This window comes from Fusarium tjaetaba (assembly GCF_013396195.1).
Source record: "Fusarium tjaetaba strain NRRL 66243 chromosome Unknown NRRL66243_c0000363, whole genome shotgun sequence".
In the NCBI taxonomy this organism is placed as follows: Eukaryota; Fungi; Ascomycota; class Sordariomycetes; order Hypocreales; family Nectriaceae; genus Fusarium; species Fusarium tjaetaba.
In genome coordinates this window covers 1-23353 of record NW_023501559.1, presented here as the reverse complement: position 1 = coordinate 23353, position 23353 = coordinate 1, and the positions used below count along the sequence as shown (strand labels likewise).

At 49.4% G+C, this 23353-nt stretch overlaps 6 protein-coding genes across 6 annotated transcripts; 2 read left to right on the top strand and 4 right to left on the bottom strand.

Annotated features, from left to right (window-relative positions):
* Positions 1-342: 342 nt before the first annotated feature.
* FTJAE_12833 (uncharacterized protein) lies at positions 343-3108 on the bottom strand (the record flags this gene model as incomplete). Its single annotated transcript, XM_037345918.1, has 3 exons — positions 343-840; positions 896-2812; positions 2875-3108. The coding sequence occupies 3 exons, from the start codon at positions 3106-3108 to the stop codon at positions 343-345; spliced, it is 2649 nt and encodes an 882-aa protein (XP_037200134.1).
* Positions 3109-3449: 341 nt separating this feature from the next.
* On the top strand, positions 3450-8960 carry FTJAE_12832 (ribosomal RNA processing RRP5; the record flags this gene model as incomplete). The annotated part of the gene is made up of 3 exons (XM_037345917.1): positions 3450-3854; positions 3906-8351; positions 8406-8960. 3 exons carry the CDS (start codon positions 3450-3452, stop codon positions 8958-8960), a joined length of 5406 nt encoding a protein of 1801 aa, XP_037200133.1.
* A 1177-nt stretch (positions 8961-10137) lies between these two features.
* On the top strand, positions 10138-13461 carry FTJAE_12831 (uncharacterized protein; the record flags this gene model as incomplete). Its single annotated transcript, XM_037345916.1, has 5 exons — positions 10138-10372; positions 10423-10606; positions 11264-11426; positions 11614-11892; positions 11953-13461. The coding sequence occupies 5 exons, from the start codon at positions 10138-10140 to the stop codon at positions 13459-13461; spliced, it is 2370 nt and encodes a 789-aa protein (XP_037200132.1).
* Positions 13462-15101: 1640 nt separating this feature from the next.
* On the bottom strand, positions 15102-16961 carry FTJAE_12830 (increased rDNA silencing IRS4; the record flags this gene model as incomplete). Its single annotated transcript, XM_037345915.1, has 1 exon — positions 15102-16961. The coding sequence occupies one exon, from the start codon at positions 16959-16961 to the stop codon at positions 15102-15104; it is 1860 nt and encodes a 619-aa protein (XP_037200131.1).
* Positions 16962-18138: 1177 nt separating this feature from the next.
* On the bottom strand, positions 18139-19247 carry FTJAE_12829 (uncharacterized protein; the record flags this gene model as incomplete). Its single annotated transcript, XM_037345913.1, has 2 exons — positions 18139-18796; positions 18850-19247. 2 exons carry the CDS (start codon positions 19245-19247, stop codon positions 18139-18141), a joined length of 1056 nt encoding a protein of 351 aa, XP_037200130.1.
* Positions 19248-21050: 1803 nt separating this feature from the next.
* Positions 21051-23200, bottom strand: FTJAE_12828 (glutaminyl-tRNA synthetase; the record flags this gene model as incomplete). Its single annotated transcript, XM_037345912.1, has 6 exons — positions 21051-21131; positions 21181-22007; positions 22059-22574; positions 22634-22707; positions 22754-22761; positions 22811-23200. The coding sequence occupies 6 exons, from the start codon at positions 23198-23200 to the stop codon at positions 21051-21053; spliced, it is 1896 nt and encodes a 631-aa protein (XP_037200129.1).
* Positions 23201-23353: the final 153 nt, after the last annotated feature.

The window sequence follows — 23353 nt, the reverse complement described above, 5'->3', positions numbered from 1 at the left end:
GTACATGGCTTAAAGGGCATCAGGATGGTTGTAGCATTATCCGGAGCATAGAGGTGATGATGATCTGGAAGATATGTATTATTATGAGCCCACACGATTACTCTACTAGACTCAAAATTCAACGTATACAACTAGAAAAATGCAGATGAATCCGGTGAATCTATAGATTTGTTATTCTAGAATTTATTATGAGAAAATATAGTGTTAGCAGATAACTCCTGACCTTATTGTCTTCCCATTCTGGGTATGTATTCGTGCCATGTTCGCAGTACGCCATAATTCCTGTCGTTCGCCGTCCATAATTTCTATCAAACATAATAATATTTTGCACAAATATCTCAATCAAAGTTTAGATCGGACTGCCTCAAGGCGATACTTGACGTCCTTAAGAGCTTTGTTGGTGGGTTTCCAGTCATCGAATTGCCGAAGCAACTCATCTGCCTCGTTGCTCAACTCGGTTCGTACGAAGTTTTCTTCGAGTAGGCCTCGCATGATCCATGGTAGGACATACGGGTTTTGAGATGTCAGAGGCCCGCCGCGCGGGGAGATTGTACAGGGTGGTGGTGACGGGCCAGCAGGTGCTGTCTCAAGTGCGTGTGCAATAGCAAGATCGTAAACTGCATCATCATAATAAAGGCGAGAGTGGCCAGCACCAGAGTAAAGAGATCCGGCTAGAGGCACGGAAAGTTCGCGGATCAAGCCATGATCAGAAACGCCGAGGTTGCGAAGCTTAAGAGCAAAACCCACCAGGTGGGCAATGAAGTCAGGGGCATGGACACGCCCGTCAATGAAGACAGCCCGGTAGATGTAAGGGTGGTTTGCTGGCGAATAAATAGCAGACTATTGACGTTAGCTGACCCGATCTGAAGATGTGTAACGCTCGAGATAAACTTACCTCCATTGGCACGACTTGGTCATCGATGCTGCCAATGAATGTGATACGAGTTCCGTAGTCTACTACCCGCTTGAGAGCTTTCTCGAAACGCTTCGAATTGTCACTCTCTGGATTTCCAAAATCCCACAACTCAGCTGCTGAGCCCATCAACAGGCCAGACTTGTAGTCCGGGAATGGACCCAAAGCCACTCCAGCCATGGCACAGACACCAACTTTTGCATTTGTGATAATGCCAAGATCAATAAGTTTCTCGAGTAGCATGATGCTCACAGGAACGCCCTGCGAGTGACAAGCAATCAAAATGAAGTCAGCACTTCGAATGTGGTCTATCCAGTTGAGCATAAGATTCCACAAATTGTCAACCCGGTCTCTGATTTTCCCTTCCCCTTCTAAGGCGACCTTTTCGATTTCGCAATCACCACATCCATGGGACTCGGTCCATCTCCGGATTGCCTCAGCACCAAGCGCTGCGAAACGAAGAGATGTGCCTGTTGGCTGGCCAATCATGGGACGTAGGTAAGTCGCAGGAAAAAGGCCATGGACGCCGATTGCAATGGCCTTTCGAATATTGGGGGGGTTATCCACTCGGACAACATGGTTCGGGGGAGTTTGTTGTGTACGAAGAAGGAACTGTGTTAGTTGCTTTAAGATTGATGGGTTCTCCTTCATGTGGTAGGTACTGGAGAAAGATGGCAAAAGAAGATTCGTAGAAGTTTTCGATGATGCTTCTGATTCGGCAATGGACGGACTAGAGGAAGCAGCCTTGACTGCCGCTTTGTCGACATCTTGTGTTGCGGGTGCTGTACTGGTAGGGGTGGATGTACCAGATACAGACGGTGATGGAGGATCCAGATCCATCGACTGTGGTCTACCGCGCTTGTTTTTCTTCATCCACCCTGACTTCACCGTCGCGTGAGCCTCTTTCGGTTTCGCATCAGCCTTTGCGCGGTCCTTGGTAGGCGATACGTCGCATTCTGCCATAGGTCGAGGATGAGCCTCTGACCCCTCACCCATGATAGCCACTTCTCCTGACTCCGGCATAGGTGTACTATCCTTTGACTTTGGTGATTCCTTAGACCAAAACACCCAAGTCGAACCAGCCTTGGGCAGCGGCTCATGCTGATGTGGAGGCGGCGCATCCTTCATAGTGACATCCTCATAGGGCGCATCTGTACTTGGTTGTGGTTGCGTGTCCTGCTTATCTTCTGAAGTCTTGACAGACTCAGCCGCTGGATACCAATAACTGAACCAAGACGTTGACTGTGGGGCCTTTATGCTTTTAGGTGATGCGACTTGATCTGTAGATGTCGTTTGAGCGGATGGAGTGACAGGCCTCGGTTCATCCGCTTCCTTGGTGGCCTCGGCTTCAGCTGTTGGTGTACCATTTAGATCAGGCGCTGGAGCGGCCTGCGTCTCTGTGAAAGGTGTTTTCGACCACCATCCAAGCCACCCTGACGATGTTGCTGGACGTTGGAGGTCCGGTTGTGGCACGGTTGCTTCAGTACGAGTATCGGATTGATCTTGATTATCATCGGTCTTCGACTCGGGTGCCTTGGGTGGCGTCGGTTCTGCAATGTCTGTATCTTTTAGTGACTCTCGAGTCTCCATGACCTTGGACGACTCCCGCGATGGTTTGGGATCGGATTTTTTCTGAGTCTGCGATTCGGCTTGCGCGCTTTCTTCTGTCATAGTCACATCGGACTTCGTCTCGGAAACCTTTGGCATCGTCTTAATCGTTCCGGCCGTACTTCGAATACTAGCGTTATCGTCGCCTTTCCTCGCTTCGTATCGACTTAGATCTGATGTTTTATTTAACTTGACGGACCCTCCAAAAATGTTTTCCTTTGCGACCGATGTAGATGCCGAGGCTTTGGAGGGTCGTTGCCAGGAACCGTACCAGCTCTTCGTTTTCCGAACCTAGAAGTATTGTTAGATATGGTGGAAGGAACAAGAATAGATATTATAACTGGCAAATCGACCTCTTTGCTCTTGTTCTGCGCTGTGGAGCCTGGATCACCCATGATCTGCCGTGTTGATGGCGCTTTTGCGTTGTTGTTATGATCCGCCTCTACTGCAGGTGATGCCTTTGATGCCTGTGATTGTGACGTAGGGGCCTCTGTTGTTGAGTTGCTGACCAGGGCTGCCAGGGTCTGAGAGTCGTTGTTCGCGGCTGATTCGGCGGGATTGGGGCGTGCCTTTTTACGTGGCAACATTATGTATCAAATATGGCGTGAGTATGCCATGAATGGTTTGAATTATGGCAAGTGTTGTGTCTATATGTTTTGTTGTTGTTTTATCAGAGTGCTAATTTCATACTTCCGTCATGTGTCGATTCAGATGCCCGCGCCTAGACCTAGACCCAACAGCTACCTACAGTTCTGGACGGCCGCTTGGCCCCCGCCATAAAGAGTAACTGCAGGGAAGTGGGCCCGCCTAGACAGCCCCATTATTCATTATCGATAAGAAAAAGATTTCAGTCCATCCAGCTTTGACAGAGAAAAAGATCTTGAGAGTGTGAGAAAGCACAGTTGGTGATGCGCCAACGTCTTTCACAATGAGCAACCTCAAACGAAAAGACGCTCCCGGCGGCAATCCGCCTGCCAAATCTGCAAAGAATACAAAAGAAGCCAGACCTACCAAAAAAGAAAATGTCGGCAAAGATGCGAAGCCCGCTCCCAAGAAGAGTGCTGAGACAGCCGACAAGGCTCCTGTTGTGTCGCTCTTGAAGGAAGACGAGCCAATGTTCCCTCGAGGTGGTGCCAGCGTCCTCACTCCTCTCGAGCAGAAGAAGATTCAGCTTGAAGCCAAGGCTGATGCCATGCGCGAAGAAGAATTCAACACTGGCAACAAGGTCCAAAAGAAGAAGAAGCGGAAGACTGCCCTGAAGGGTAACAAGAAGTCAGACAAGAAGACCGGAGAGGAGGAACAAACAGTCAGAATTGAGAGTCTGAGCTTCAAGGTAAACCTAGATCTTTACGCTCACTCACTTTGCCCACTGACATTGATGTAGAATCTGGTCAAAGGCTCTCTTGTTCTTGCACAGGTCACACGAATTAACAACCTCGATCTCGAAGTCGCATTACCAAACAACCTTACCGGACACATCTCAATCGTCGCCATCTCCCAACAATTGACGGAACGTCTCGAGAACGAGACTGCAGAGAAGGACGACGAGGAAGAGGACGAGGCAGAGGATGATGAGGGTATCGACCTCAAGTCTATCTTTTCTGTTGGTCAATACTTGAGAGTGTACGTGGCATCTACTGCCGAGGAGTCTACTGCCGGAAAGAGCAAGCGACGCATCGAATTGTCCCTGCGACCCAATGAGGCCAACACGGGCCTGTCGAAGGATGACATTGTTCCTAACACCACGGTTATGGCGTCTATTGTCAGCGTTGAGGACCGTGGCTTTGTGATGGACACCGGTATTGAGAATCTCGGTGCTTTCCTTGCAAAGAGTGAGGTTGATAAGAACATCGACGAGCAAAGATTGCAGCCAGGCGCTGTTTTCTTGTGCCAGGTGATCAGCAAGGGTGCCAATGGTAAGATCGCACAGCTCTCACTTCAACAGAAGAAAATTGGTGACCCCAAGAGTATCCCTGCCGATGCCACGACCATCAATACCTTCCTCCCTGGTACCATGGCAGATGTACTCATCTCCAACACCGACCGACGAGGTCTTTCTGGAAAGATCATGGGTCACCTAGACGTGACTGCTGATATCATCCAATCTGGAGCTGGGCCTGCTGGTGTGAGTTTGGATACAGCGTACAAGATTGGTTCAAGAGTCAAGGCCCGAGTAATTTGCAACTTCCCTGGCGCCAGAGAGCCCAAGCTCGGAATCTCCCTTCTTCCACATATTACCGCCCTCGAGAAGAAGCGACCTACCAAGTCAACCGATTCTAAGAAGAACCCAACTCAGGTTCTCCCCATCTCATCTCTTGTTGAGAAATGCACAGTCCGTCATGTTGAGCCTGATATTGGTCTGTTCGTCGATATTGGCATCCCTGGTTTGAGCGGATTTGTCCATATTTCACGAGTCAAGGATGGCAAGGTGGAAGCACTGTACGAAGCAAGTGGCCCTTACAAGGTTGATACAGAGCACAAAGGCCGTGTTATTGGCTACAACGAAATGGATGGCCTCTTCCAAATATCCTTTGAGAAGTCCGTGCTTGAGCAGCAATATCTCAGACTGGAAGATGTTCCCATCGGTGCCGTTGTAACATGCAATATTGAGAAGGTTCTTATTGATGAGAAGGGTGTCAGCGGTCTCGTCGTCAAGGTTGCTGAGGGTATCACCGGCTTCGTTCCCGAACAACACTTTTCTGATGTGAAGCTGCAACACCCCGAGAAGAAGTTCCGACAGGGCATGAAGGTCAAGGCTCGAGTTCTTTCAACCAACCTATCCAAGAAGCAAATGCGCCTTACCCTGAAGAAGACACTCGTCAACTCGGAAGCTCCTGTTATCAAGGCTTACGAAGAGGCTAGTGTTGGAATGCAGATCCCTGGTACCATTATCAAGATCCAGTCTTCCGGCGCTATCATCCAATTCTTTGGAGCTGTCCAAGGATTCCTGCCAATCTCAGAGATGAGTGAAGCCTACATCAAGGACCCCAAGGAGCATTTCCGAACTGGCCAAGTTGTCAGCGTACACGTCCTTGACGTCGAGCCTGAGTCTAAGAGACTTGTCGTATCCTGCAAAGACCCTTCTGCTTTCGGCCTGGATAAGCAGAATGCCCTCAAGAAGCTTCAGCTTGGTGACATTGTCTCTGCCAAGGTCACACAAAAGACTGAAGATCAGGTTTTCGTTGAATTGGCCGACGCTCAGCTCAAAGCTATCCTCCCTGTTGGCCACCTCACTGATAAGTCAACATCCAAGAATCAATATGCTCTCAAACGTATTGCTGTTGGTCAGACCCTTTCTGATTTGGTGATCATCGAGAAGAACGAGAACCGACGTGCTGTTATTCTTAGTCACAAGCCCAGTCTTGTCAGTGCTGGAAAGGACAAGACCTTGCTTACCAGCTTTGAGGATGCTAAGGAAGGCAAGATTGTTGCTGGATTCGTTAGGAACATTACTGTTACTGCCGTCTTCGTTCAGTTCGGTGGAGGTGTGAACGCTCTTCTTCCCAAGGCTCGCCTTGCTGCAGACATTCAGGACCTCCCTGACTTTGGCATGCACAAGCACCAGTCAATCGAAGTCAAGATTGTTTCCGTAATTCCCGATCACAAGCGTATCGTGGTGGCCCCTGCTGACTTCGACGAGTCTGCCGAGTTAGATAAGAAGCTCAAGGCCAGCGATAAGCCTGCTGCTTCAGACGATATTGAATTTGGAACTGTGGCTAAGGCTAAGATTACATCGATCAAGGATACACAGCTTAACGTTCAGCTTGTCGACAGCAAGGTTCAGGGCCGAATTGATGTCTCTCAAATTTTCGACAAGTGGGAGGATATCCCTGACCCCAAGGACCCCCTGGACAAGTATAACAAGAAGCAGACCGTGTCAGTACGCGTTATGGGAGTCCACAGCGCCAAAGACCACCGATTTTTACCTTTCTCTCACCGATCTCTGCACTCTGTACTCGAGCTTACCGCAAAGCCTAGCGACCTCAAGGCCAAGACTCTCGAACCCCTTTCTCTTGAGAACCTCAAGGTTGGTGACACTTATGTCGCCTTCGTCAACAACTCTAGCCCTCAACATCTCTGGGTCAATCTTTCTCCCTCAGTCCGTGGCAGAATCTCTGCCATGGAAGCATCTGATGACCTTTCTCAACTCAACGATCTCGAGGCAAACTTCCCTGTCGGCTCAGCCTTGAAGGTGAGAGTGACTGGTGTCGATGCCCGCAACAAGCGTCTGGACCTGTCTGCTCGCTCTTCCAGCTCTTCTGAGACTGTTACTTGGAGCGCTCTCAAGCAAAATATGGTTCTTCCTGGACGAGTCACAAAGGTCAACGAGCGCCAGGTCCTCGTCAAGCTGAGCGAACTTGTGTCAGGACCCGTTCACCTCCCCGACATGGCCGATGACTTTGACACTGTCAACACCCTGAAGCAAAAGAAGGGCGACATCGTTCGCGTTTCTATCGTGGAACTTGATGCAAGCAACAAGAGACTCCGACTATCAACCCGTCCTTCTCGTATCATGAGCTCTACACTCCCAGTCAAGGATAAAGAGATCAGCGACGTTGCTCAATTGGATGCTGGTGATATCGTCCGAGGATTTGTCAAGAATGTCTCAGACAAGGGACTTTTCGTTCTCCTCGGTGGACAGGTTACTGCTCTGGTCAAGATTTCGAACTTGTCAGATCGGTATCTGAAAGAGTGGAAGGATCATTTCCAAATTGACCAGCTTGTCAAGGGCCGAGTTATATCTGTCGACAAACAGACTCGCCACGTGGAGATGAGCTTGAAGTCTTCAGTCGTTGACGAGGACTACACCCCTCCCATTACATACAATGATATCAAGGAAGGTCAGGTCGTGACCGGAAAGGTGCGAAAGGTTGAGGAGTTTGGCGCTTTCATCCTGATCGACAACTCCGACAATGTCAGCGGTCTATGCCATCGCAGTCAGATGGCCGAAACCCCTGTCAAGGACGCCACCAAGCTCTACAAGGAGGGTGATGCTGTCAAGGCTCGTGTTCTAGAAGTCGACACCAACAAGCGACGAGTCACCTTCGGACTTAAGCCTTCACTTTTCGAGGATGCTGATACTGATATGGATGACTCCGATGCCGGTGTTGAGCTCGATGAGGACGACAGTGACGATGATGTGAATATGGATGATGCTGGCGCGCTCCTCAAGATCCTGGGTACAGATAATGCGGGAGACTCAGACGAAGATGAGGATGAGGACGAGGACGAGGACGAGGACGAGGACGAGGACGAGGACGAGGAGGATGATGATGAGGACGAGGAGGAAGAGGACGATGATGAGGATGTGGAGATGGAGGACCAACCGACTAAGAAAAAGTCAAAGGGTCTCGGTGCAGGAAAGAAGTCTGAGTGGTCTGCTGACCCCTTCGATGAGCCAGAGTCAGAGTCAGAGGAGCAAACGAAGGACAATGAGAAGACAAAGAAGAAGAGGCGGAACAGGGACGAGATCCAGGTCGACCGAACTGCTGAGCTGGATGCCAATGGCCCCCAGACCTCTAGCGATTACGAGCGATTACTGCTTGGACAGCCTGACTCATCAGAGCTGTGGATTGCCTACATGGCTTTCCAGATGCAAGTGTCAGAGCTCTCCAAGGCCCGTGAGGTTGCTGAGCGAGCTATCAAGTCTATCAACATCCGTGAAGAGACCGAGAAGCTCAATGTCTGGGTTGCTTATCTCAACTTGGAGGTTGCCTACGGAACTAAGCAGACAGTGGAGGAGGTCTTCAAGCGGGCTTGTCAATACAACGACGCGCAAGAGGTCCATGAGCGACTGGCCAGTATCTACATCCAGTCCGAGAAGCTCAAGGTAAGCTACTTCATAATGCGTCACACAAGTCATCACGCGCTAACTACATGATAGGATGCCGACGCTTTGTTCGAAACAATGGTCAAGAAGTTCGGTGCCAAGTCTCCCAACGTCTGGCTCAACTATGCCCATTTCTTGCATGCTACCCGCAACGACCCTGACCGAGCCCGTGCTCTTCTCCCCCGAGCCACTCAGCAACTCGGTGATCGTCACAGTCAGACTCTCGTGAGCCGCTTCGCCGCTCTAGAATTCCGATCCCCCAACGGTGAGCCTGAGCGTGGTCGTACTATGTTTGCGACTCTCCTGGCTGCCTACCCCAAGAAGGGTGATCTCTGGAGTCAGCTTCTTGATCTCGAGATCGGTCTTTCCGATGCTGACCCCACCGCTATCCGTGACGTTTTCGATAGACGAACACGGGTTAAGGGCTTGAAGCCCAAGATGGCTGAGAAGTGGTTCAGACGCTGGGCTGACTGGGAGGAGAAGCTAGACCCCAAGGGCAAGGGCAAGGTGATGGCTAAGGCCCAGGAGTGGGCTGTTGCCTTTAAGGCGAAGAAGGAGGCTGATGCTGCGGCTGCGGCTGCGGCTGAGGACGAGGAGATGGAGGAGTAGAATACTCGCTCGTCTTTGTTTCAATAATTTGGGATACCATAGTATACTCCTGGCAGTCAAAAAGTTAGTACTAACGATAGAATCATTTTCAGCATGTATTGTCATCAATGATGTATTCCAAATAAAGCAATCCAAGTGATAGATAGAATTAGTGTACACACTCCGTAACGTTGCCCACTATCCCACATCACGGATAAGCATCAGCCAAGCATTAACACGAGGTGATCTTCATGGTTCGGGTATCGGCAAGTTATTGGTTGGAGGAATGACAAAGTCATATAACATCGTATCCGTACGTACTGTACAGTGCCTTATGGATCCATTGTTTATATGTGCCGGCGGTATAGAAGCTCTTGTTGACGTGCTAACTCTGGGCAACAGCCTTGTATAACTATAAATGTCTAGGATATTATATAAAAAGTGGCACTATTTCCCCTGTAATGTCTTTGAGCCGGCATTTATATCCGCCCTCTAGGCTGGGCACATACGGATAGTGCGTCATCGTGAGCTGACATATCGCAAGACGGGAGCGGTAACTAGATTGGCTCATAGAAGCCTCGATCAACTCATAATCACTAATTCTTGTTCAACGCTCACTTATTTGTCCACATATACAGCCCCCATTGGCCATTGGGCGGAGAATATAGCATGCACAGCGTCGATCAAGCTCGTATCCGTCTGTGCTAAGCCCAAGTTTCAGATACAGTGCAGCAACGTTGCCTTGGAATTTCAACGGTCAACGCCAGAGAAGCTTCTGGCGCAGCCACAAAGAATGTTCAACTCTTGGTGAGAAGCGGTCAGATCTGCTCCCCCCCGAAAGATCCGGGGAAGTAATCCAACTTGTTGAATTGCCGAGCTGAAGACCGCATTTTGACTTTGGAGTTGGTAGTGATCGGCATTGGAAATTGATTGGGGCGAGCTATGACGGATGCCATGTCATGTCCATGAGCTGTAAATAGATCTTGGCCGTGGACGAAGATGCAAGGGTTCCTGTTGTTTGTATCCATTCACGTTGGACATGCATGAATAATATGATATTAGAGTTGAGTGTTGTACGTATATGTATATAAAGGATCACCGACTCTTCAACTGAATCCTTCCTATTCTCCTGTACTCAGCTCAACTCCATCCTATACACACAACAGCTTCAAGTACACAACTCTTTACAACCTTCAACATGCGTTTCTCTATCGCCGCCGCTTCCACCGCTCTCCTCGCTCTCGCCGAGGCCCGCATCACCGGTATCAAGGTCCCCAAGGAGATCGCAGCCGGTGAGCCCTTCGAGGCCATCATCGTTCGCGAGAACTACATCCAGAGCGTCTTCGATTCCTCCATCGTCTTTGGCTATGCTCCTGAGGCTCAATACCCTGGCACCATCGGCCAGATCGCCGATTCCTTCGCCCTCGGAAAGGGTATGTTGACCTCCTTTTTATCTTGATCTTATTGCTAATGCAACAAACAGCCGAGTCTAACAAGGTCGAGCCTCTGAAGAAGAAACTCACCATCCCCGAGGGCGCGAAGGGTAAGGGCCTCATCACCGCTGCTCTTTTCAGCATCTACGGTGCTTCTGGAAGCCCTACCATTAGCGAGTACAATGTCACCGTCACTTTTGGTGACAAGACTAGCGACGAGTATGCTAGCTCCTCGTGAGTTGAGTCGTTAGAGTTTGATTGCCTATGTCAGGGGATAAAACCTTGACGTGGTGGCGTTGAATATGGAGACTGGATGGGGGGTCGTCTTGTGTTGACAAGTCAAGTCTTCCTGGTCTACCAATGACCTGTTTATATCTTTATTAGCACATTTTTCATGTTATGAGCGAGGCCGCAGGTGAAAACTCCGTAATCGTCAAAAGATCCGTGTCTCGTTAGTGGAGTTGGGTGAATGTGATTCGTGGGTAGGCCCGAGATGTTTGCTCGGTACAAGGATGATATGAAGCAGAGGATAGAACGCGTTCGCTTTTATGCTCCTAATTGCAATACAGAATAGTAAACTTGGCTATTGTATTCGATGTGCGGAGTATCTCGATTATATATGTTGGAGTCTTGTCAAATATCTGATTATACTGTCGAGCCTTAAATGAATACAGAACCTCCCGGATATGTGGAATGTCCAGATTAGGCAATTTCCTCCTGAAGCCTTCCTTTGTGACCACAATGACTTATAACCAACATTCTTGGATTCAGAATCTCCAGTTTGCAACAAGTTGATGACCTGGTCGCCTAAAGATGCTGCGCTGCATTCACGACAGACATGGAATCAGCGGTCTGCGAGTAACGTGACCTCGTGTCCAACCCGTGTAACAGGATGTACTGGACATTCGCGTACACTCCATCCCGTCGCGTTGCTGCCTTGAGTTTACGAGAATCAAATGCTTCGCTTTACCTGAACTCGGTATCGCTTCAGAGCCCACGTGGGCCTGAGCTTTTCAGCTCAAGTCCCTATTCAGCCAAAGCTGAGCTGAACGAGGTTAGCGGAGACTGGTGCCTTATTGGCTTGGCAAGGGTTGTTGCGATATTCTGCCTCTCTTCAACAACCTCCTGTCTCTCATCAGTCTATATAAGGCCATGCCATGCTCAGGTCTTTCTCTCGGACTATAACGACATCTATCGCACGCTTCAGAGGAAGCGAAATGTCAACGCCTCACGAAATCAAGCTCCCTGGCTTCGGCCTTCCTATCAGCCATGCTGGTGCTCATTTTCCAGTTGTCCTTAAGACGGAAGATGGAGAGGGAGAAGGAGATTGGAGAGCTACCACTTTGACAATCCGAGAAGTCTGCATGCTCAAAGTCATCGAGGACCTCACAAACAAGCCCGAGTGGTGGATCAAAGTCAATGATGATGAGATTGCTGCCAAGTGGAAGAAGGAGGCTATGGAGATGCCATGGGGAGAATATCGAGTATTCGGTGATTTCACCCAGGCAATGGCCGATACTGTGAGTGAAGTGGCATCTCTCATCCAGTTACAAATGTCATGTCTCGCTAACCCACGATAGTGTATCAAGGAATTGCGCAAAAAGGCAGATATCTACCAAAAGACCGGCCTCATTCCAGTCATGGATTACGCTTCTGCAGCCATCAAATCAGACAACTTGGTCCCTAATGACCTCCGAGATGCCCTCATAGCTGCCGTTTCCCCTTTGGAAAACGTCCCCGAGCAGCATAAGGACTGGCATCCTGGCAGTGATGGCAAGGTACTTGACATCGTCCACCCTTCGCTGTGGCCGCTTGTCTATGGCCGATCTCTCATCCTCCCCGACAAGCGCATTAATCTCGAGGAAGCATTATCGCATTGTGGCAAAGGCGTCGTCGTCCCTGTCGACAAAAGTGATGTCCGCAACTGGCATCCTAGTGCCTTTTCTAAACGCTTCCAGTGGCTCCCTTGCGACGTTGACCTGACTGGCGGGCATCCCCGCATCGACAGCTACATCAACAATGTGCACCCGGTCAAACACGCCGAGCTCTATCCCGTCATTGAGAAATTCATCGAGAAAGCGCTCCCGGCTTGGGATATCATCTATCGATGGCATGACGACTTCGAAGTCCAACGTGTCTTCACGACCAATGTTCGACCAGATTGTAAAGTTCCCGAGATCTGCGGGGATACCTGGTGTTCAGCCCAAAATCGGCCACTGGACGACGATGAGGAGCCTCGTAGAGAAGATGAGGACTATGAAGATGATTACGAGGAATCTGATCGCAACAAACGCGACGAGGAATGGTTCAGGGAGACCCATATCCCAGAAATTCCGGACCCTAAGACTGAACTGGAAGAGCTGGTCAAGATCAACCCTAGCGACGTGAAGACCTCTTGTTTCTTTGGCAACGCTTCTCGTGTGCAGGTCATTGTCAAGCTTGCTAACATCCACCTCACCCCCGAGAAGCCAACCTACGACGGTGGTTCGTGGCATGTCGAAGGCCAGTTGAACGAGCACATATGCGCGACTGCACTCTACTACTATGACTGCGACAACATCACTGATTCTCGCCTCGATTTCCGCACAAATGCCAACAGAGAAGACCAAACTATGGAGTTGAATTACGAGCAGGGCGATTTCGACAGCATCGAACGAGTTTTCGCGATTGATCCCGGTGCAGATACACTCCAGGACATCGGCAGCGTCCTCACACGCCAGGATAGAATGCTTTTCTTCCCCAACGTGTACCAGCATCACGTCAGCCCCTTTGAGCTGGTTGATAGGTCTCGCACCGGCCACCGCAAGATCCTAGCCCTTTTCTTGGTGGACCCTCAGGTTCCTATCATTTCAACTGCCAATGTTCCTCCCCAGCAGCGCGATTGGTGGGCGGAAGGGTTGATCCAGAATGATCGCTTCAATAACTTGCCCCCTGAGCTGACACGGATGGTGGTGGATGCCTTGGATTTCCCTATTGATCTGGAGGATGCTAAGAAGATCCGCGAGGAACTCATGGCGGAACGGACTGGTATGCAAGGTACCCTTAACACCAACCTCAAGAATCTTGAGTGGAATTTCTGCGAGCACTAAGCCGAGTCAGCTGCATGTATGAACGGCCTGTTCTGGGGTTGTGTTGCCCGGGCTTAAGATACCTCAAACAGAGGTGTGCACTTGATGAACCTCGGCTTTTTAGCTTCTTTGAACGTGGGATATCTGATCTGTGTCTCCCTCGGTACTATGAATTCGTAGAGGTTAAGAAGCCATTGACCTGGGCTAAACCCAAGAAGCGGGAAGCGGCAGCATGAAAGCTAAACTATAGACTTGAATCTTTGGATAGGCCAGATATCTAGGAATCAACGAGGCCTTTATATAAATACGATGGTTCAAAAATATAATATGTATATCGATAATTATGTCTAAGTGACTCTTCCTTTAGGCGGAGCTAATCTGGGATCTATCTAGTCACAGTATACGTGACAGCTATCTACGCAAAGATATAATGCAAAAGACTACATCAATCAGTAGATTCTTATAAAGATCTATCCTGATTCATTAGTGTGCCATAGCATTCGTCATTCGCTCTGATATGCCATCGGTCAACGAGCGGTGTAAGTCAGCTTCCAAACACCAACACGCGATAGGAATTGTTGGTACCGATCTGGGTATGTTCCAACATCTTATCCCATTCCAGATATAGTAATTCATTTATTATTGATCAAAGTTTCCCTGTAAAAATCAGCCTTGAGCCTTGAGCATCTAGGGTCAAGGCACATAATGATAGCTTCAGTATGAGCGTGGGCGGCCTCTCCCGCGCGTGGTTTCAGAAGCAAATTGCTCAATGCAATACCTCATAGCAAATGAAAACTCCTGCTTTAGTAGTGTATTCCTTCGACATCAGGGCCGTAAGAAATTAGACTGAGGAGCGTACAAGGTTGATCCTCCATCTGCGCAAGATCAGACCAGAACCGGTAAGTTTGATGGGAGCTGACCCCTGAACGACATGGAGACAAGTCAGGCTTCTTAAACGAAAACCAGCAAAGTCAGGATATGCTTTGGAGGATTCAATAGGCTCCTCTGGGTTTGAAGGATTAAACGAGGTCTTGGCTGAAGGGCTGAATGTGGAGTTTTTGCTGGCTGAGCTTTGCATCGCTTCGTGTGTCAAGGTGCAGTTGGTTGTATATACCTGTGAACTCCTGACTCTCTTTTGAGAACGGCTCTATTGATTTCGGCTCTTTTGGCTCTACCCTTTCTTCTCAAGTACTGCTGCCGTTGGCATCATCCTAACAAAGTGGCATACCCTCTCACAGCCGACACTCGTTACCCTTGAGGTGGACAAAGGCTACCAGATACTCAACTTACTGGGAAACAATATATAAACTCATTATACTCTATACGGCATCGCCATCATGGGCATGCTCGACGATCTTATTCCCAGGCCTACGGCTCCTCCAGCTACGATAACACTCAAACGACGAGCAGTAAATAGTAGTCAAACAACAACCGAGGAAATTACAAGCGCCCCTCGGACTTAGTAAACATCGGACCTGAATATAAGGTGTTAAAATAAAGTCAGCAAAAGTTATCAAAGTTATGTTCTCTCTTTGTATCAGCGATGTAACTCACTTATTCAATATCAGATAGTAGGGACATGAACAATTATGTAGTCAATAGGCATGTAGTCTAAATAGGGTATCACTCTATAGAACAAGTACAAATTTGAATTAACATCTCTAATGCTTGTGGCCGTGTTTCTTGGTCTGTATACCATTGGCGCTGCCCCAGACACTGTCACTCACTTTGGTTGGGATCTTTCGTCCACGAAGGCGTTGGTCAATCAACCACATGCCAACAACAAACTCTGCACGTCCCAGAACGCCTCGTCCCTTACGGTCAACCAGGTCCCATACCTCGGCCAGCTCATCTGCTGGTAGACGGGACCGCTTCCAGATTTCTCGAACAACGGTGTTCAGAACATACTCTGAAGGGTCCCCGTTTATAGCATCCAGAGGTGCGTTGGGCATGTCAAGGAACAAGCCACGGTTGGAGGCCCAAACTGCTTCATATCGTTTCCGCTCTCGTGGTGTTACTTCTTCTCTCCACTTCTTTCGCGAACCTTCGTGGTGCGCGTGCTTTCCTTTATGAAGCTTCAACCCCTTCTTTTTATGCCGATCTATATCCTCTCCTAGAGGCTTGGGCGGCTGCCGTAAAGTCTGCATTAGACGAGGTGACTTTTGCCTTCGAGGTACTGGGGGTGCTAAACTGCCTCCCGTGTTGTGTGGTGTAAGACGAGCAGACGCAAGTGAGCCAGCCACGATGGCGCTCGTGAGAGACTCGAGTGGGAGGCTTGTGGTTGATGAGCTTTGAAACTGGCTGCGTCGAAAATCTCGAGTCGGTGATGGCGGAACACTACCCGTGAAATGCCTCTTTACAGGCATCACCGGAGGAGATTCTCGTACCGGCGATTGAACAGATGATGCAGACACGAAGGTATCGTCCGAAGATACTGTCAGTGCCGATGTCGGCCGTGCTTCTGTAGGAGTAGGCGGAGTTGTCCTTGGACGAGATAGCCGAGGTTCGAGTGGAGGAGCAGAGCGTTTTTGTGTGATAGTTGGGGACTTTTCATGTAAGACACTCCTAGACTCGACCTTTGGTTTGCTTGACCCTCTAGGCTGCGGTGGTGTCGGAGGTCGCTGTTTAGGCTGTTCCCTAGGTTTCGGACTGCGCTTCTGAGGATCCGGCGATGGCGTTGGCATAGGGTTGGTTGCATGACGAGTGATGATCTGAGGAGGTGTCTTTGGTCTTATAAATGGCCTTGGACTCAAAGTTGGGTTCGGACTCAGAGCAGGATTGGGGCTTAGAACCGGCTTATTAGGAAGTGCTGGCTTCGGTGACAATACCTCCGGAGCTGGTTTGATGGGCGTCCGAGGCTCCGGTGTCAACGGTTTTGGCTTGGGCTTGGGCTTAGGCTTCGGTTTGGTTTCTGGTAAACGTCTCTCCTCTTGCGGTAGCCTCTCTTCTGAGATGCTATCGGCCTCTTCTTTAGGCGCTTTGGCAGGAGTCCTTTTAGGTGAGCTTCGCTTCACAGGGTCACCTGCGCGGCTCTGTTCAAACATTGAAATAAGTGACCCGGTAGGCGCAATGGGCCCTGAATCAACAATGTCACCACTACTGGAAGAACCTTCAATACTCGTCCTCCTCCGTGGTGTTCGAGCCTTGGGGCTAGGACTAGCACTCCGACTTGCTGCCAGCGTGGCAGCTATGAAGCTTGCGCTCTTAGGATCCGTGCCTCCCCTAGCTGCACTCGGATGAAGCTGGCCCGGACTATGGCCCAGCTGTCTCAGCCTCGCCGCTATCGATCCCCCATTTTGTCCATATTGTTCGTTTTCGATTGTGCTTCCGCCCGTGCTCTGCGCGCCGAGGTTCTTAGTAGGGCTTCGAGGTCGTCCGGCTGATGTCGCAGCGGTTAAAGCGCCATTGTCCTTCTGTGGAGGTGGAGGAGCAGGTTTGGGCTTGTTGAAGGCAAGTGTTGCGCCCCTGAGGGCAGCGGCAGCATCGGAAGAGCCCGTCGTATGGGCAGCGACGGGAGTCATCACCGTCAAGGCGGCATTGACATTGAAAGGTTTAAGGAATGCGATATGAGGTCATCCAAGGATTTGTTCAATAGGGGTCGGTATTAGAGGTCGGGTATATATGAGATATTGAGGATCTGAGGTTGTTGATTGATGAGGAAAAGGTGAGATGATAAAGTAGATTGGATAAGATGTTGTATAGATCACGAGTTGAAAGTTTTGGTTCCTGTCGGGGTCTGAGACTTGAGACTGGCAGGGTTCACGTCAACGTCTCACGTCTCGCTCGCGGCTGCAACGGAACCTCAGAGCAGCCGCGAATTCCAGGGACCTTTAGCGGGATGTTCCACTTGTAGCACTGAAGTCTCGGGCCACTCAAGGGCGCTAGAGCCTCTATTGGCTTAGCCGACATAAACGGTCGACAGCGCTGGCAGGACAAAACCCCTGGCTATTTTTGGCAGCGCAAGACCCAGATCACGGGGTTACCAAGGAGACGGATGGGATAAGGTCGCTGCATGTCATTGAGTCGCTGAGATTCGTGATCGCCTATGGATAACTCTAGCAGATTTAATTTGTGGAGTACGGAGTAATAGGCTATTAATTCTAACTAATTCTGCTATTTTTACGGAGTATATAGCTTCTATCTATTATCGAAGAATAAGGTAGTTTATAAGAGCCAGTTCCTCATCTTGATCCGGTATAGTCTTACCTAAATGCAGTCTCCCTTCATAGTGTAAATGGATGTCTATGACCTAGAGTCCCAGGGAAGTTAGGAAAACCCACGAACCTTATCCTAGTTGATATTAAAGACTAGCCAAGGCCTTCTAAGCCTATCTTGAGTTTACCTGAATCTTTTTATGACCTAGAATAAAGGTCCCGAGTCTTCCTGCTCCCTCAAGAGTCTTCACCTCCATCTGCGATATCGCCACTCAACCACCAGCATCTAGACTATGAGATCTTCATCCAGAGGTCTAGACCATCCATCTACAACCCTCCTCTGGAATTATGCTTTTATCTGATCCGAATAAGGCATGTCTATCAAACAAAGTCACGGGCTTAACACACACAAGAGTTGAGAAAGTGAAACTAGTCGCAGCCATTAATATGAGCTAGTCCAACACAGGACGATACAAGTAAGCACTTAAAACGCCTTCTATCGCTTTCCACCAATCCAAAACAATACCCTCCCTTTTTCGTATGCTTATTTGTACTTGACGGTTCCATCGCCCATCTCATGAATCTGCGCAGTATTGGAATCAGGAGCTTCAACCAGCACTGGAGCTCCTCCTAGGATGGGGGGTGAAGGGCTGTTTTGCCAGCCCTGAGGGGGCGGTGATCCATTGTGCCATTCCTGGTAAGGATGCATCTGTTGCTGTTGTTGAGGGGGCATTCCATACGGCATTTGTGGCTGCGTGTGTGCTTGGTCTGACATCAATGGCTGAGCTGCTGCTTTCTTCTTGTTGTCTCGTCGGCGGATGAAGAAGATGATGAGGCCCACGGCAACGAGAATAGCGACGCCTCCAACGACACCGCCAGCGATAGCACCTACGGGTGTACTGCTTCCACCGCTGTTGTCCTTGTTCTCCTCACCGTCGTCGTTTTGTGGTGCGCCTGTTACTGTTGTGGTCAATGCTGCAGATGTTGACTTTGATGAGGCTTCGGTGGTGGATTCTTCAGTACTTGATGCTTCGGTGGTGGCCAGAGCTGGGAAGACGTCTACGCTTAGTGTTGACTGTTCAAAGTCGCTTACACCATCTGGGAAGATCATGCTGCTGAAGCCCGATTGTGTGTGGCAAGGGTACTTCTCGATGTTGTTGGGGAAGTAGATGGTGTAACACTCTGTCTTTGTATCGGCAGTACTGTTCAATTGGATCAGCGAATGCCTCAAGTGTGAAACTCGGACCTAACTCACCATTTCTGAATGTTCGTGTTCCGTCTACAGTCCACATCACACTTGTCCGGGTTCAAAGCATCGGCACTGTTCATACAAGCCGTCTTGAAGTCCCTCTCACCACAAAAGGCAACATTGTACTTGTCATTCTCGTACATACACTTCACACCGCCAGTACATGTGAAGAAGAAAGATGTGTTTGGTGTGTAGAAACCACAAGTGTTGTCTGGGGCGACAGTGATGCTGAGAGTCTCAGTAGTTGCGTCCGCGCGTGCATATACATGACGGATAGCACGAAGTCTCGCCGGTGAAGTAGATTCTGGTGCTGAAGGTGGTAGATCAAACTCGAAAGCACTCGTCTTGTCAAGAGAGAAAGATGCCACAGCTGCCACAGCGAGCCATCTCATTGAGGAGCCCATCTCTGAAGTCGATATACGGAGAACTGAACTGGAGCCAAGATGGTGTAAGAGAGGGAGATAGTGAGAGAATGAGAGAAATTGGAGGACAACTCTTATGAAGGATTGCCTTTCGAATCGACTAGGAAACAGCCCTGCCACCATATCTGGCTCATAAAAGAGCCAATCATTCAGAGTCAGCCCATCTCTCGAAACACAGCCAGCCTTGGCCAACGCCCTTAGCTCATTACAAAGTGTGAACGGCTGAGGAGCTAAGAAATTAACCATAAGCGCTTATTGGCGCCATCAACCCGAATTGGGTATGCAGCCCATCTATACCCAAAATATGCTAGTCAAAAGCCAAGTCTCGACCTCTCAATAGGGCTGTGTAGCTTGAGCCTTGAGCCATGGTCAAAGTCAAACATGGCTAGACCCTCTCATGTCTTGAGTTTGGTGGGTTAAGCTACTCCTTCAGGCTCAAACAATATCTTGAGCTAGAGTTCTAGAGTAATTCTAGAGACGGGCAGTTCTCAGAGATCAGTTTTCGGTTCTGGTGGTGAGGAGGATGTGATTCAGATGCAAGGATGATATTTGTGGCCCCCAAATATCGTCACCGAGATAATTAACAAGCATGGAAATCCTTCTGGCTCAAGTGCCTCAATCAATCACCACGGCGCTTGAGGTGGCAATTAACCTGACCTCGTTTCTGCAACTAGCTCAGAACTGAAGCAAAGGAACCCTCGACTTTAACATTGATTATCTTGTTTTCGGCCAACTCTTCAGGTTGGTTGCGTTCTGACGACATAGACTCACTTCTCATTACCTGCCACTACCCGTCTCACTGTATGCAAGAAACAAGAGGAAACTCTTGCTCCGGTATCACAGCTAAAGTTGTAACGAATAAAAGGGCGTAACAATGAGAACACAAATCTCTAGTGTTACATATGTGAGGAATGTTGCCCAGCCTAGAGATGGAACAAGATATCTCGGTCCCGTCCATCGCTGAGCAGTCTTGAGCATAGGTACCTTAGGCATCTCATCTCCCAGTGTTGATCCTGACATTGTTTCAATCGTGCCCCAAGCCCAATCAGGGAAAATACCCGAATCTACGATCTCAGCCCTGCAGGTAACGGATGCCATTACCCGTATACAGCCACAAATCAGTCCAAATCAACAACAAAACCCACGGATTCGTCGTCGAGATAACTATTTTAGACATGGGCGTTCGCACATGATGATAATTGAGAGACTTTGAGAACGGGTTTGTAGTGTTTATGGCGCAGCATTACAGGGCATGTGGAACTCAGTGCTACCCTTGACTCAACCCTATCGGTTGTATAACGTCGCTTTGGTAGACATAGAGTCACATGTAGCGGATATCGACGAATCAATTAGAGTACTTTTGTGTTAAAAACGGCAGTATAATGTACTTTCAGCTTGACTGGTAGCGGCCGTGTAATAAATGACTTCGCTTTACAGATCTGGCTATCAATCAACCTCATATGCAACATATCACGGTAGATTATTCTAATAAAGACAGCCAAGTTGTGGCAAGTTGCGTGGAGAAAGTTCAATGCCTTATTCATGTAGAATACAAATCATCTTCAACTATGGTTATAGGTTTAGGTATCTCTCGCTCCTTACTACCGCTCTTGTCTACACTCCCCGTCAAGCATAACTCTCGACATCATCATGAATACATTTCTGTTACATATTGTTTCGAGCCACAACTCCACTGCATCTCGTTTGCAAGTAGACCAGATAACAAGTATCAATCATCTACAATGGGCTTCTCTCTTTCATTTTCTTTATGTATGGCACCTTTTCCTAGTTCTTCTCGCGATCCTCCTTCAGTGACACAATGCGATTGAGCACGATCTTGTCATCTGTGCTATCCGAGTCCATAGCCTGCAGAATTGTTAGTTATAAATTGTTGTCCAGGATGATAAATACTCACAAAATAGGCAACACGCATGGCCTGGAACCGAACACTCTCGGGGCCGCTAGCCTCGCTCGTCTCGCCAGCAGTGACAGGCCAGGGAGCTCTCTCGCGAACCTCCTTGAAGCCTTCCTCAACTAGGGCCTCAGGATAAACAACCTCGCTGTTGGGGTTGACATCGTTTAAGAAGCCGCCCTCAACGGCTGTGGGGTCATCAGACTTGAACAAAGCGCTATGCACTCGGGCCTCCAGCTTGATGGAGCCTTCAGGCACCCACTGGATGTAAGTCTTGGGCTTGCTCTCCTTGTCAAATACGGCCTTAATGCTGGTAACCTTGCCTGACTCGTCCTTCTCGAATGAAGTGGCCTTGATAGGGTGAGGAGCGTTGAGAAGACCAACAGTCTTCCCAGGGGCAAGTCGGAAGTAGCCCTTGATGTCCTCCTCTCGGAAATCGGAGCGGTCGATGTAAACGGTCTTGGTTAGGCGGACCTTGTGTGTACCGAACTTGGGGTCCTTGGGTGAGTAGGGAACCTCGAGCTCCTGGGTCTCTTCCAAATCCTCAATGACGATGGGGACAGGATCCAGAACAAGCATAAGTCTTGGTACTGTGTTCTCGAGGTATCGGCGAACGGTCTGCTCGAACCGAGCAATCTGGATGATTGTCTTGGCTGTTGTAACACCAAGCTCGTTGATGAAGGCCAAAAGAGCACCAGGAGGAATACCTCTGCGCTTGATGGCAATTAGTGTGTAGAGTCGAGGGTCGTCCCAGCCGCGAACAATGCCACCCTCGACCAGCTTCTTGAGAGCTCGCTTACTCATAATGGTTCCACTAACATTAAGTCGGCCTGCTGTTCGTTAGCATTACATGTAGACTCCACGCAATGGGGAACTCGAACCAAACTCTCTCTGCATAGGCTCGTAAACCTCGAGGGACTTGTTTAACCACTCGTAGCTTTCACGGGACAGAATGAACTCGGTCGTGCACAGACTGTGAGTGATACCCTCGAAGCTATCGCAAAGGCAGTGTGTGAAATCGTAGGTAGGGAAGATCTTCCACTCGGGAGCTCGGTGGTGAGGCTTCTGCTTCTTGGGTATTCTGTAAGCTGCAAGATCCCACATCTGGGGGTTTCCGCTTGTGATGTCCTGCTTCATGCGGAGGAAAGCGGTCTGGGGCTCGTATTTGCCATCGTGCATGTCCTGAAACTTCTGGAGGTTCGTCTCAACATCCTGCTCGGCGTGCTTGCATCGATAACGCGGTCCCTCCTTTCCTTCCTTTCCACCGCGCTGGAGCTTAATCTCGGCCTCGTTACAATGGCAGACATAGGCCTTCTCCTTCTTGATGAGCTCCTTGGCGAGATCGAAGAGCTTCTGGAAGTTGTCACTCGAGTGGGTGATGGCACTGGGCTCAAAGCCTGTGTTGATATCGAGTTAGAATAAGTCGGTTTCAGGATCACGGATACAGGATGCCCACCAAGCCATCTGATAATCTTCAGGATCCATTCGAAGTAAACTTCCTCCTCTTCGTCAGGGTTCGTGTCGTCGAATCTTTTTTGTTAGCTAGGGGAGAAGCACTTGTCGGGCGATAGCATACCGAAGAATCTGCCACATATTAGCACTATGAATCACAACAGCTCACTCCCAAGCTTACCGTCTTGCCACCATGATAGCGAGCAAAACCGAAGTCAATGGCAATAGCCTTAGCATGACCCAGATGAAGATATCCGTTCGGCTCGGGAGGAAATCGAGTAACTACAGGCTTCACGGGTCGCTCCTTGTAAACGTCGGCAAGGAAGCCCTGCTTGAACATAGCATCGGGGTCGAGCTGGGTAGGTTCCTGGGCCTTGGGCTTAGGCGCAGCAGGCTTAGGGTTAGCCTCCTGGTTCTTCGCTTTCTCCTCCCTCGTGGCCTGAGCAGCAGCCTTCTTGGCTCGCTTCTGAGTGCGCTTCTTCAACTCGTTGCGCGTGACCTGCTCGCCCGTCACCTCGTCAAGCACGAGCTTGACAGTGCCCTCGGTGACCTCAGCGACAGGGTCGGACATGATGTCAATTGGCGTAAGATCGGTGATCGGCTTCGTTCGGTATTCTCTCTGTGTTTTCTATTCGCTTTCGAAAGTTCTCAGCTATGCTAGATGTTGAAGCTCGTGGTGGGGTTATTTTTGAAGATGGAAAGTTATCGAGATGTTGGTGGGGGA